At 35.1% G+C, this 12754-nt stretch overlaps 2 protein-coding genes and 1 long non-coding RNA gene across 3 annotated transcripts; 2 read left to right on the forward strand and 1 right to left on the reverse strand.

The window, feature by feature from the left end:
* Positions 1-2071: 2071 nt before the first annotated feature.
* Positions 2072-2940, reverse strand: LOC149563451 (uncharacterized). Its single transcript, XR_016363556.1, has 3 exons — positions 2794-2940; positions 2424-2646; positions 2072-2138 (listed from the first exon to the last, which is right to left on the reverse strand). It is a non-coding gene; the product is annotated as an uncharacterized LOC149563451 (long non-coding RNA).
* A 1177-nt stretch (positions 2941-4117) lies between these two features.
* Positions 4118-9347, forward strand: LOC149563452 (disease resistance protein L6-like). Its single transcript, XM_089824014.1, has 2 exons — positions 4118-4896; positions 8171-9347. Exons 1-2 carry the CDS (start codon positions 4601-4603, stop codon positions 9342-9344), a joined length of 1470 nt encoding a protein of 489 aa, XP_089680140.1. The 5' UTR covers positions 4118-4600; the 3' UTR covers positions 9345-9347.
* A 96-nt stretch (positions 9348-9443) lies between these two features.
* Positions 9444-11347, forward strand: LOC149563453 (uncharacterized). Its single transcript, XM_089824015.1, has 2 exons — positions 9444-10088; positions 10926-11347. The coding sequence occupies exons 1-2, from the start codon at positions 9452-9454 to the stop codon at positions 11186-11188; spliced, it is 900 nt and encodes a 299-aa protein (XP_089680141.1). The 5' UTR covers positions 9444-9451; the 3' UTR covers positions 11189-11347.
* Positions 11348-12754: the final 1407 nt, after the last annotated feature.

Here is a 12754-nt window from a genome sequence, read left to right on the forward strand (position 1 = left end):
ATATTTATATACACATGTATATCATAAATACATATTTATATACACATATATCCATGATTTAACCAACAGATGTGAAAATAGATATATCAACTTCTCGACATCTTATAAATCCCATAAAACTAATTTAAAATGCATCTTCTCTCACAAAGAAACTTACCTCCCAATTATCATCAATATGAGGCGCATAAATATGCAGCCATTTATGAGCCTTCATATGTTGCAAACCAATAATCATTCCTTGATTGTAATTCAAGATATCATATTTCTCTAATGCATTCTTTTTATAAGAAAAAAAATTAATCCAACTTTCTCTCACACAAGTCACCAGATAAGTAACTCTCTGACTATAAATTTTCAAACCACTCAAAGGAGCAAACACCACAATGTCCGGGGCTTCAAAATAAGAATTACTAGAGGCATTGAAAACAAATACGAAGTTCTCCTCATTGTGTCTATGTAGATCCACGTTCATCATTCATTATCCTCACCTGTAGGATCTTTTAAAAAACACAAAAATTGCCAATTTAAATAGTCAGTTTTTAATCTATCGTTTAACAAAATTCTAACAGCATGATAAAGAGGCCAAAAGACTCGCGTATAACCTTTTGAAATATGTTATCCCTAAACTTTTAAAACAATTCTGTAATCCATGTATTGTCAAATTGTACGATGGGAATTATGTTTTTGCATATGGTTTACCTTATTGTAGCCTATTTTTTATGTTTTCAAAATTATTGGTTTCTTCTCATTGCTCCTCGCTAAGTGTTTAAGATAATAAATTGATGTGACCTATCCGTCAAACACCAAAAGGGAGCACGTTGTAGGCTACGCTAGATGTGATTCAATTTAATTATCTGTCAATGGTTTGTTGCAAAGATATCGATACAACAGAAAGAGAACTCGTGATCATTTCAACAAACTTCCACACTGGCAAATGAAAAGATGACTTGTCATTTGTGAGTGGTTCGCCTTCAATATCCTACTTGATCTTTACGTTAAACCCATAGATTACAACTGGCACAATTTGTCTAGGATAGGAGTGGATAACTGCAAATATAATTTTCAATTGAAGAGACTGGGTAGAAGTTGTGTAGACTAATGTAATGTGTACACCGTCTGTACATATTACGGAGCATGCAACAGTGAAAATAAGTGGTTCTACAAAGGAAACTTCCAAAGGCCCCTCACCCAAGGCAAACGTTAGAAGATGTAATCTTTCATCTCTTCAATACTCATAAAAATGAATTTAGAGTACAAAATTTCCCAATACAAGCGAACCAAAGAACCTCTAGACGCATACAACAACAAACAACACTTTTATACATAGATGTCTTTTTGCACCTTATTAGACTCACTGGATGAAAAAAGTGATCGTCCAACAATAACAGTCCACAATAGAAAAACAATAAAAAAATGTTTGAATAATTGGCTACGCCGCTTCTTATATTTACAATTAGAACTTAGAAACGCATGTTGCAGTACCTCATATGTAAATACTCTTCCAAGAATGTGGTGCTACCATAGAGATCACGACTCTTCCCAAATGCCTCAGGAATCGCTCTAATACCATAAGAATGAACGAGTGCTTCATTAATTAATTTGATAACCAAAAAATACATTTAAATAATAACTTCATTTACAGAAAGACTGTGGCTACCGAACCAAGTGTGATAATATGTGATAGTTATGCCAACAGATATCACCAATATACACCTCTCCGACTACCATTAGAGGCATTCTTTGTGATCTTTTGAAACCCTATCACCAATATGTGTCTTTCTAAATACCATCACAAACATTCTTTGTGATCTCTTGCTAATTTCTTCCTTAAAAATTAGCTTATCAAAAGAAAAACTAGAAAAAAATGGTAATATTAGTCTCATGTTACAACCTTTTTATTTGCTTTTAATTGATAATTGTTCCTATATTGACCTTGTACAACCCTCCAATAAAATAAAATACAGCTCCATTGTATTAGAAAATAAGAGTAAAGTCACGAATTTTGCTTTATTATTTTTTTAGAAAAGGTAGGATTGACATTTATGTTAATTTTAACGAGAGCTGTGCAGGTACAGCTGGAGTCCCTGTCTATAGTTTAAAATAGGCTTAATGGTTAAGAGTAGCGTTCACATTCCTCCCTGCATAGAAACAAGCCAGTGTATCTTTCAATTTATTAAATAGAGACCAGAATACTTTGCGTTATGACTTGACAAAAATTAGATGACTTACTGGTGTTGCTTCTTTTTTATATCGTTTACTCTTTCTTGCACCAATAATTATGACATTTCACGTTGGCAAACAGTTCAGCTTACAATTTTGTTTTTAGCAAATGGTCTTAGATGCCCACATTATTTTAAACAAAAGGAAACAACTTTAGAAATATAAAATTATATAATGAACTCAGTTAGAGAGACGTAACATACCTTCTGAAGTGCCAATGAAACCCTACAATTGGAGTCCATCACGGTGTTCTCAAGCAGGGCTCCATTGAGAAAAGTTTTTTCAATTTCAACATCTTCCAGATCCAATTCAATGGCCTTTTTTACCACTCTCCTAATTCTTCCAGTGCCAATTCAATGGCCTTTTTTGCCACTCCCAGTTGTGGAACTATAAATCACAAGAGCACTCACATTCACAGTTGCAGGTCTATCTCCATATTGTGCCAAGTAGAAGCATATCCAATCAGAAAAAATCACAATTACATGGAGTTAGTGTAGTGAATTGGCAGGTTCAAATACAAAATGCTTGTTCTGAATATTAAAAGCATCAAGAAAACTGATCAGCCGACCTTACCAATTTTGGGAGGTTGAACAAAAAGCCCATATTCTCTTAAGACAAACGAAATTGCATGAAATCAATCACGTGTCGGGTAATGTAATCATCTGATAGTGCCATGAACACATTCAGATATACCCATAAGCACCCGAACACCTATAACAACTTCACGCACTCATCTCTGAACCTGAACTGGTAACTTAGATATCAGCACACGCTCACTATAAAAGATTTAAGAGAATACAAAATCAAAAGTTTTGTACGAAGAATGTTTTCTTTTGCTAACCAAAGTTATTGTGAAGTTAATGGAAGATATATTTATCCTCTTTCTCCAAATAATTTGAAGGAAATTTTACTACTTCTGCATCTCTATTTTTTTCTAGAAACTTCTGTCTTGAACAAGCTGAATTTATGGTTCCAAAAATGATGAATTGGGCTGAGAAGGTAGGCTACAAGAAACAAGAAGTCCCATCTACAGGTAACAGACATTAAAGTTAAGCCTTGACTGACATTACATTAAAATATAGTTTAGCCACAACAACTGCGAGAAGCTAAATGCATGCCCTTAGACAGAAGTTGGTGGGGATAAAAACTGCTTCTGAATTATAACAAAGAGATGGTTGAGACTTTCTATGAACTGAGAAAAAATTGGGGGAGATTAGGAGCTCCCACTAATCAGATACCTCAAACAAGGAAAAATTTATAGAATTTCTCTGTAGAATTAATGATCCTGATGTAAACAATGTCCAAAGTTCATGATTTAAAAAAATGTTTAATACATCCACAATTGAACAACGTACTTTTGATGTACTTATTTGGAATCTGACTTATTTAGCTTGCTCACTCAACAAGAGGATTTGCACCCAGACACTTCGCTGTTATGAAGAATGAAGAAATGTTCTCAAAATGCTTTGCCTACATTGCTTAACAACAATTGTCTGTATAGTCTTGAAAAAGCTAGGCCAACAATTCTTAATTCTATCTTAAATTGTATTGATAAATTACTAATTCAATTTCAAAAAAAAACTAATAGTTGACTGTTACTAAAGTAATTCTCTAGATTTTATAAAATCTTAAAAACTTCAAAGAGAAATTTGATTAATAACACTATGTTTCCAAATATTAACAAAATTAAAACTACTAGTTCTTAACAAAAGTGAAACTATTACTTCATTTACAAACTAAAACTAAAACTACTAAAATTAGTTTAACAAAACTAAAACTACCACTTCACGGCCTGTTACATTCCCCATGCACCCTATAAATTATATTAATGCTTTTTTTATTTAGAACCTTATTCCCACACAGCACAGAAGTTATTAATAGTTTTTTAATTTATAACCTTACTCCACACAGCACAGAAACGGCCGTTGGGTGACGGGAAACCTGTTGCACACATCGCAACGTGAAGCGGGGCTTCCCCGTCACGTTTCTGGCAACTATGCGTGGCATCCAGTGGCATCTTTAAGTTCATCGCTCTATGAATTTGTTAAACATGGAAATAATCGGCCAATTCAATTATTTGGCATCTGTCCCATTATATTCCAATACGATGCTCGGGTTCAAATTCTGCACTAGTGCATTGAGTCCTTTGCGCGCCTGTATTTTTAAGATGGATGGATTCTAGTCTTACGCACCTGCTGCCACAAAAGTCTTTTTTAATGACAAGAGATATCACGTGTTTCTGAGTTTCAGGGGCAAAGATGTGAGAAAAACTTTGGTTGATCATCTATTCCAAGCTCTTTCCGCGGCCGGATTGGAGGTGTTTGTAGACAGCCACAAGATAAAGAAGGGGGAAATCATAGATTTAAGGCTGCAAAGAGCAATGGAGAGCAGTGCAATACGAGTTCCTATATTTTCGAAAGGATATGCAGGCTCTGCATGGTGTCTCATGGAGGCAGGCTTCATTTTGGCATCTCCTGGCTTGATCATTCCTCTGTTTTATGAAATGGAACCAACTCATGTTAGATACCCGGATAATGAATCCAATCCGTACAGTAAGGCATTTCAAAAACATTGCGGACATCCAGATCGATATTTAAGAGAAGAGGTTGATGAGTGGAAGCGTATCCTTCAACAGATCTGCTGTCGTTCAGGCTGGTCCCTGGATATGACTGGAGGGTTAGTAATTTACATCACTTTCTCCTCTGTTTTAGTAAGCCCCCGATGTATTATCTACCAGTGCAGGAGTTTTCAAATGATATTAAAAAAAGACGAAGCTTTATGTTAGTCTCCTGAGATTTAAAAGATAAAAGACATTTTCTGCATGATCGTTTGACTAGACAGAGGATTTTTTCGGTCACAGAAATTATATAGTTTTAAGACATTCTAGACTTTGATGATCAATTTTATACCATCCTCATGATGACCACCATTGCAATTGATGTCTTTACTCGTGGTAGTTAAATCATGCAATATTGTCCATCTCCTTCAGTTCCAAAAGTCTATCAAGAGGATTGGTCAGTGAGTGGGAGGATTTCGTTCAAAAGAATGCATTAGTTTACTGATTCATCAGTTTATAGATTCCTGAAAGTTTATTGGTCAAAATATGTACGCTGGTTATTTTGAAGTCTTCTAGTATGTGTTGATGTTATCAAAAGCCCTGGCTGTTAAGCAAATAAAGATTCTTAAATTAATTCAAAGAAAATGAGAAGTTTGTAGGCTTCATAAAGACAATAGCAGTTTGTAAAGTCTCAAAATTGTTTTGATCACAGAGAAGTTGTTATCTGCAGTACTTGGAGGATGACATATTATTTTGTGTGTTGTCACTATTGAACATTTTGAAGTCAGTTCTGTAGTGTAGAAGTTACGAGGAGGCTGCATTAGTGTCTATATTGAGAGAGTATGAAAGTGGAATACATAAAAGAGACAGAAAATATCGAAGGACACCAAATGTCTAAAGTTATGTGATATTGTCAGTTGATTAAGAAGTATTGTAGTTGAATGCCGCAGCGTTCTGTGTGTCTTTGAAGTCAGCAGAGCCCATTAGGATCCCCGAGCACCCGCAGTGTGTCTCTATGGGAGCTTTTGAGAAAATAAATGAATTCACACCTGAATCAACAATGAACTGGTAATAAAAAAGGCCAGAGGTCATGGTAGAGCAACCCAACAGCATTATGGGATTTCCTTGGTTTGATCTTCAAAATTTGAAAAGCAATGAAAGCAATGAGGAAGTGGTGAAGTATCAATGAAAGAAGTAAAAAAATTGATTTGGTGGCTAAGATTAATGGGGAGTGTTGAAGATTGTAATCTCAATTAACTAGCACATCATTAGTATGTGCATCAATCATTATCATTGTTTCCTTCAACTTCATATCCGCTGTATCCTCCATTTGCAAGCAAATCTCTTAGTACTAAAGGTAAAGATTAAAGGAGAACTTCATTGGATTCGAATGGATTTCATCTTCTATCCACTACCAGATCTACAATCTGACACACTTTATAGGCATTCTGAAAATATTATTTTATGTTCACACAGTCTCCTCCATAGTGTCTATATAATGTTTGAATTTGTATTTTGATGTACTATGTCAAAAGAGTCCAGCCCCGTAGAGCTGTAAGGGGATGTTAAAAAGCAGCTGATTGATGGTGTCTTTGAATGTTACATCTGAAACTCACTCATTAATAAATCTTAACAGTAATATTCCAGTTTTCCTATCTTTTTGTTGCATAGAGCAAGGTTGGTCATGCTAAGTGGGAGTAAGGTTCGTTGTGCTAATTGGGAGTAGGAGATTACTGTGAAGAGTTTTGTGAGCCTACTTTATACATTAAGATGAATGAACAAGATGAGATCTTAATTTTTTATTTATATGGTGATGACTTGATTTTCATTCAAATTGACATGTTTAAATCAGCCATGAAGAAAGAATTTGAGATGACTGATTTGGGTTTAATAATATACTTCTTGGTATTGAGGTGAGTCAAAATAAAAAGGGTATATTCATCTCACAATCTAAGTATGCTAATGATGTTTTGAAGAGGTTAAATATATTGAAATGCAAATCAGCACCAACATCAATTGTCACAGTTTTGAAGTTAAGTAAAGATGATAAGGGATCCAATGTAAATCTAACTTTGTATAAGAAACTTGTTGGAAGTCTCGTGTATTAACATCCAAAAAGCCGGATATAATGTTTGGAGTTAACTCATTTCAAGGTTCATGAAGTCACCAAAAGTTTCTCATTGGCAATCAGGCAAAAGAATTTTGAGATATATTAATGGAACAAAAAGATACGGAATACTTTATTCAAGGTCAAATGATTTCAAGCTGATATGTTATATATATAGTGATTGTGAGGGATACATTTATAATAGAAAAAGCACTTCAGATTATGTCTTTTGTTTTGGATCAGGTGTAGTATCATGAGCTTCAAAAAAAACAACCAAATATCATTCTTTCATCAGCAGAAGCAGAATATGTAGCAGCCACAAGTGCAGCATGTCAAACAATATAGATGCGAAGGATGTTAAAAGTACTCAGGAGTGAACAAGAATAAGCGACAAAGACCTATTGTGACCAATAATTCAGGCATTGCATTGTCTAAAAACCTGGTCTTTCATAACAAAAGTAAACACATTGATATAAGGTATCGTTTCACTAGGGAGTTGATCAACAATGGAGAAATCATTTTGAAACATTGCAGGTCAAAAGATCAATATGCTGACATCTTTACTAAACCATTGCGAAATGAAAGCTTTGTGTATCAAAGAGATTGATAGGATATCATATATGGCAGCAATTGTGATTAAGGAGGAGTGTTGAATTTAATCACCGACTGCTATATTTATTCTCCTCTGTATTCTTTTCTACTTTTCCTGTCAAAATATCTAGTCCATTTCAAACACGACTTTTTCTTAATTTCCAGTTCTCTTCATGTTGTCTGTCTCCATTTAATGTATATGGAACAACTCTTATATGTAAATGTGATTGGTAAGTAAACATATCTTTGTGCTGACCAAATAACGTAGGATTGGGATACACTAGTTTGTCTTCCAGGATAGTGTAAAAGAGTCTGGATACGGTACTGTGAAACAATATGATAATAGCAAGCTGCAGGGGCAGTTTTTCCTATATAAGTTTATGAAGAAGAGAAAGGATTTAAAAAGCAGAGCTGTAGCAACAGCAATGCCCCAGGTTAACAGGGTACCTCTGTTTTATTTTGTTTTGAATGCAATGAAGGAGCAGCAACTCTGTATACTGTCCTTATAATGAATGAATGTATGGCCTAAATATATACATATAAGAAAACAAAATCAGTTTTTCAATGGACTAGTTTTTCTCTTTGTCTTGATTTGCTCTGTTGGACTAGTTTTTCTCGATCTTCATTGGCTCTGTTTTAATATACATTTCTCCTCTGCCTCTTTCAACACTTTTTGATATTTATCACGTATGCAGCTTTCAAGCCCAGCTAGTGAAGAAGGTGGTGAGTGACATAATAAAGACACTAGACAAGGTGCCCTTACAAGTCGCCAAACATCAAGTGGGATTGGAAGCCCTGAGAAACTCTCTCCTTCAAAAACTACATCTCAATTCAGCTGGAAGAACGGTTAGAGTTGGAGTATGGGGTATAGGCGGTATTGGCAAGAACACACTTGCGAAAGCCGTGTACAATGAAATTAATGATAATTTCGATGCTGCGTCATTTGTGTTTAATGTCCGCAGCACTAGCCTTAAAAAGTTGCAGGGGGAAATTCTAAAAGATTTTGTAAGCTATACTGAGGAAGTGGATAGTATTGAGAAGGGCATATCCTTGTTCAGACATAGATTGGGTGGATTGCGTGTCCTCCTCATTTTGGATGATGTTGATGATCGCCTGCAATTGGATGCCTTGGCTGGAGATTGGCTGGCCTCTGGCAGCCGAGTTGTCATAACTTCCAGAGATAAACACATTCTCAATGCTGCTCACATATCATCCACATGCATTCACGAGATGAACAGATTGGGGAGAAGTGAAAGTCTCAAGTTGTTCAGTTGGCATGCCTTCCTCAGACCATCCCCCATTCCCGGTTATGAAGAGCTCTCAAAAAGAATAGCGGAAGCATGCAAGGGTCACCCTCTTTCTCTGGAAGTTATTGGAGCTTTCTTGTATGATAAGCAGGATGAAAATGACATTGATTGCTGGAATGAAACTCTTTACAACATTGCAGTGAATAGAGACATTTTTGAAAGACTTAAGATCAGTTATAGTGGTCTCAATGCTGAGGAAAAGGAAATATTTTTGGACATTGCTTGCTTTTTCATTGGAGAACGCACAACTTCTCCCACTGTTTTCTGGAAATCCATGTACACCATGTTGCACACTGCTATCACCAATCTCTCAATGAAGTCGCTGATAAAGATAGACGAGAAACGTGCGTTTGATATGCATGACCTCGTGCGAGATATGGGGCGAATCATTGCTAAAGAAGAGCACACCCGGCAATGGGAGACAGCCCAATCAAGCGGCTCCTTCAACAGTTTCAGCAATTTGAATATCTCTCGGCTTCGTCTTCACAAAGGAGATTCACAGTGTCTTAGAATTTTGTGCAGGTCCAATCTTCGCTATTTCATTTGGAGCAAGTGCACATAAAAGATATCATAGACAGTCTCCTTCCAAGTTTGATTTGGCTAAAGGTGGATTCTTGTTCGTTTCCAATCACAAAGCATAGCTCAAAGTTGTTCGACTTAAATTTAGCAATGAAGAAGAAATCTACCTCTGTTTCGGGTATCAGATCAGAAGTGAGGATCATGGAGTTGACTAACTGCAGACCCTTACGCATCCTCCCTGATACCATTAGTCATTTGTCACTTTTGCAGTCCTTGAATCTGTCCGGATCTCACAAGTTGGATTGTGCTCCAGACACCATTTCCAACCTCTCACAACTGCTATACTTGAATTTGAGTTACTGTGAAAAATTAAGATACCTTCCTGACAGCATTGGAAACTTGTCACATCTGCAGTACTTGAACTTGACTTGCTGTAAAGTCTTAATTAAACTTCCTAACAGCATTGACAAGCTATCACAGCTGAAGCACTTAAGTCTGAGCTGGTGCAAAAAATTGCAGAGCCTTCCAGAAGGCATTAGCAATTTGTCTAAGCTAGAAAGATTGGATATGCTGAGTTGTTATTCTGCATGGAAGTCAATTCCTTATGCCATTTTGATCCGGCCAAAGCTATGCCTTTTAGGATTACCTCTCCTGGTGGAAGAGTGCCGAAGAGGTGAACTAAGGGAACGAAGGCTAATGAAGAGTGAAGATCAAACACAGGATTGGACTACTCCAGAGTGTAGAGAATCCATGGCAAAGTTTCGAGCAACCTTAGCCCTTGAATGCCGTAAGTACATGCTATATTTTCACTTCAATTTGGTATACAAACACTTAGTTCTTTATAGTCTATCTTATAATTTGATGGATTCAAATGCTTTGCCTTTCTGTGTTTAAACAAAATTGTAAAACGATGCACTTCCTGCAAAAATCACTAATAAAAGCAATATATTGTTTCAGCTTCACATAAAGGCTAGATGAACTCTATATACGTCAACGTCCTAATATATCTGTATTCTTTGTCGTTATGGCATTTAATCTTATGTATGCAATATTAAGAAAAACTAATACTTCAATGGTCTTTTACATATAATAAGAATAATAACAAGGTAACATGGATTTATTTCACCTTCATTCCAGAAAAATTGGGGTTGAAACTCACAAAAATCAGATTGTTTACAAAAGTTTCTTTCGAAATAAATCAAAGCTCGAACTCAAGTTGCCAGGTAATTAACATATTGATCGCCTTACATGGAAGTCGAGACATCCTTATCACTTCTATAACTATTTTATTGGATTGAAATCAGCTTAGTTACAATTTCATCTTTGAAAATGCAATAGAAGAGTAATAAGAAGTATATATTCTTCGTTGTTTATGCTAGTTTGGAAGTAGTTCTATAATACTAATACCTTCCGAAGATGGTTCGCCTAACATTGTACTGTTTCAGCTTCATATAATTTGTAGATAATAACTATATAGCCGAAGCTGCTAATCCTATCTATTCTAATATGGATCATAGAACTTACTTTTAAATATTTATGCATTTTTTGTATGCAATTTTAAGCATTTGTTACAAATAATATTTATCAGAACGTAACGTGGCCTTTTTCCCCTTTCTTAATCCAGAGAAGTCAGATTCTTGCCGCCAACGATTTCGATGCAATATGAGTAGTTGCCCAATCTTTTCAGCGAAGGCCCAGCCTCTGGTTACGAGGAATATCACAAGTTGTTCAGCAGAAAAAGAATCTGAGACAAAGAGTATCACAAGCATTGTAACAAAGGAAACATCTGATATCATAAAGACGGCTACCCCAAGTTCTTCAAGAAGTGCCCCAAATCTTTCAATGACGAGTACTCCAAGTTTTTCAACAAGTCTTTCAGGGATATGAACAATGAGTGCTCTTCCTATTTCATCCTTCCACACTCAATCGAGAATGAAAATGAATTAATTTATTTTGGAGGCAATTGTATAATTCACTAATTTCACTTACGCATGTTTTCAAATTTTATTAAAGAAAGTAAAATGTCAACAGTTTTTCTGTTTTAAAGTGTTGCATGCGAATAATTTTAATGCTGCAGTCTCTGAAAAAATACCCTCTTCTGTTGTTAACGTAAGTCAGATGAAACATAGTATGTCTGAAAATTTTCAATGAAATGATAGGAATTTAAAGTCATTTGTAGAGCAGCTAGCTGTTAATATTTTTGTAAAACGCCTGCTATATTTTGAAGTGTGGTGCGACCTACTTCTGTTGTATCCATTACAATAAGGGTTATCTTCAAATCTTTTTGTTTTATGGATTGTCCCAAAAAAGTCTGATTTGAAAAATATTTAAGTAGCGAATACAAGTTAATATTTTGGAACGGTCGATGCTGGAAGGAGAACTTGGAGGATGGGCATGTCGCGCAACGGGTATTCTATATTTGCAGAAGTGAATAGTGAAAAACCGTTATCTCATCTTTTATCAGTTGTCTTTCTAAGGACAACATTTACAAAACAATTGTCACATCAAATCAATACTCTGTAAAAAAATTCAAAAAGTCTACAAAAGTAATATATGTACAAGTATGAGGAAAGGACATAAAATGAAAAGTTCTAAAAGAGACATAAATCAATTACAAGAATACCAACATGTTCTGAACATGATGACAAAGCTGACATGAGCTCTAGAATTTGCTCAAGAACACAAAATGGGTGAGAATATTGTAAGAGTGCTTTAACCCCTAGTACGAAGTTGTTAAGCTTCCGCAATATCTTTTCTGACATGAAAGATATCCAGCCCAACAATGAAGAAGTCTAAACAAGTAAAACTAAGGGCAATGACAAAATAATGTTGAAATTGATAAGACAGTAACAAATCAACATCTATATCCTGTCTACATGTGAAACAACTCAAATCTAAATTCTAACTCATTTAAAGAAGTCAAAGAAAGCCTTTTAAATAAGGACCAAATCATACAAACATATTCAAGTTAGATTTCATCATCAAATAAAGATTAAGCAAGCAGAGGATATAAAACTAGGCACTAAGGTTATAATTTCAACAATATAATATGTCAACTATTGTCATGACATATTGTCCACTTATGAGAACAAAGAAAAACATACTCACTTCAAAATGAGGTCATTTCATAACCCTAAACCAATAACTATCACAGAGTAAACATAGCATGAATCCATCTTATAAAATATATATATAATTTAACATGTAAGTTAAACCACATAAGCATCATCCTGCTTACCCCACCCATAATTAAAACTATAACTTACTTCTATGTGTAAGATAGAAGGCAAAAGACAACAATATATCTAAGAAACGTGCATGGTTCAATTCATGAGCATAAAATATTAATCATTATAAAATAGGTACTTAGAATGAATATTAGTTATCTATTCTAAATATTAAATTAAAGATACAACATAACCCCATGTCTTATTAAATTGAAAAATTACAGTG

This window comes from Cupressus sempervirens, chromosome 4, assembly GCF_028749045.1.
Source record: "Cupressus sempervirens isolate cs-2001-9-10 chromosome 4, ASM2874904v1, whole genome shotgun sequence".
Lineage (NCBI taxonomy): Eukaryota > Viridiplantae > Streptophyta > Pinopsida > Cupressales > Cupressaceae > Cupressus > Cupressus sempervirens.

What these genes read in the sequence shown, in the direction of transcription:
- LOC149563452 (XM_089824014.1), top strand. Translation starts at nt 4,601, where the DNA reads ATGGAGAGCAGTGCAATACGAGTTCCTATATTTTCGAAAGGATATGCA. An exon ending in TCCCTGGATATGACTGGAGG is followed by an intron (nt 4,897 to 8,170) that starts GTTAGTAATTTA and finishes TCACGTATGCAG; the next exon opens with CTTTCAAGCCCAGCTAGTGA.
- LOC149563453 (XM_089824015.1), top strand. Translation starts at nt 9,452, where the DNA reads ATGAAGAAGAAATCTACCTCTGTTTCGGGTATCAGATCAGAAGTGAGG. An exon ending in AACCTTAGCCCTTGAATGCC is followed by an intron (nt 10,089 to 10,925) that starts GTAAGTACATGC and finishes TTCTTAATCCAG; the next exon opens with AGAAGTCAGATTCTTGCCGC.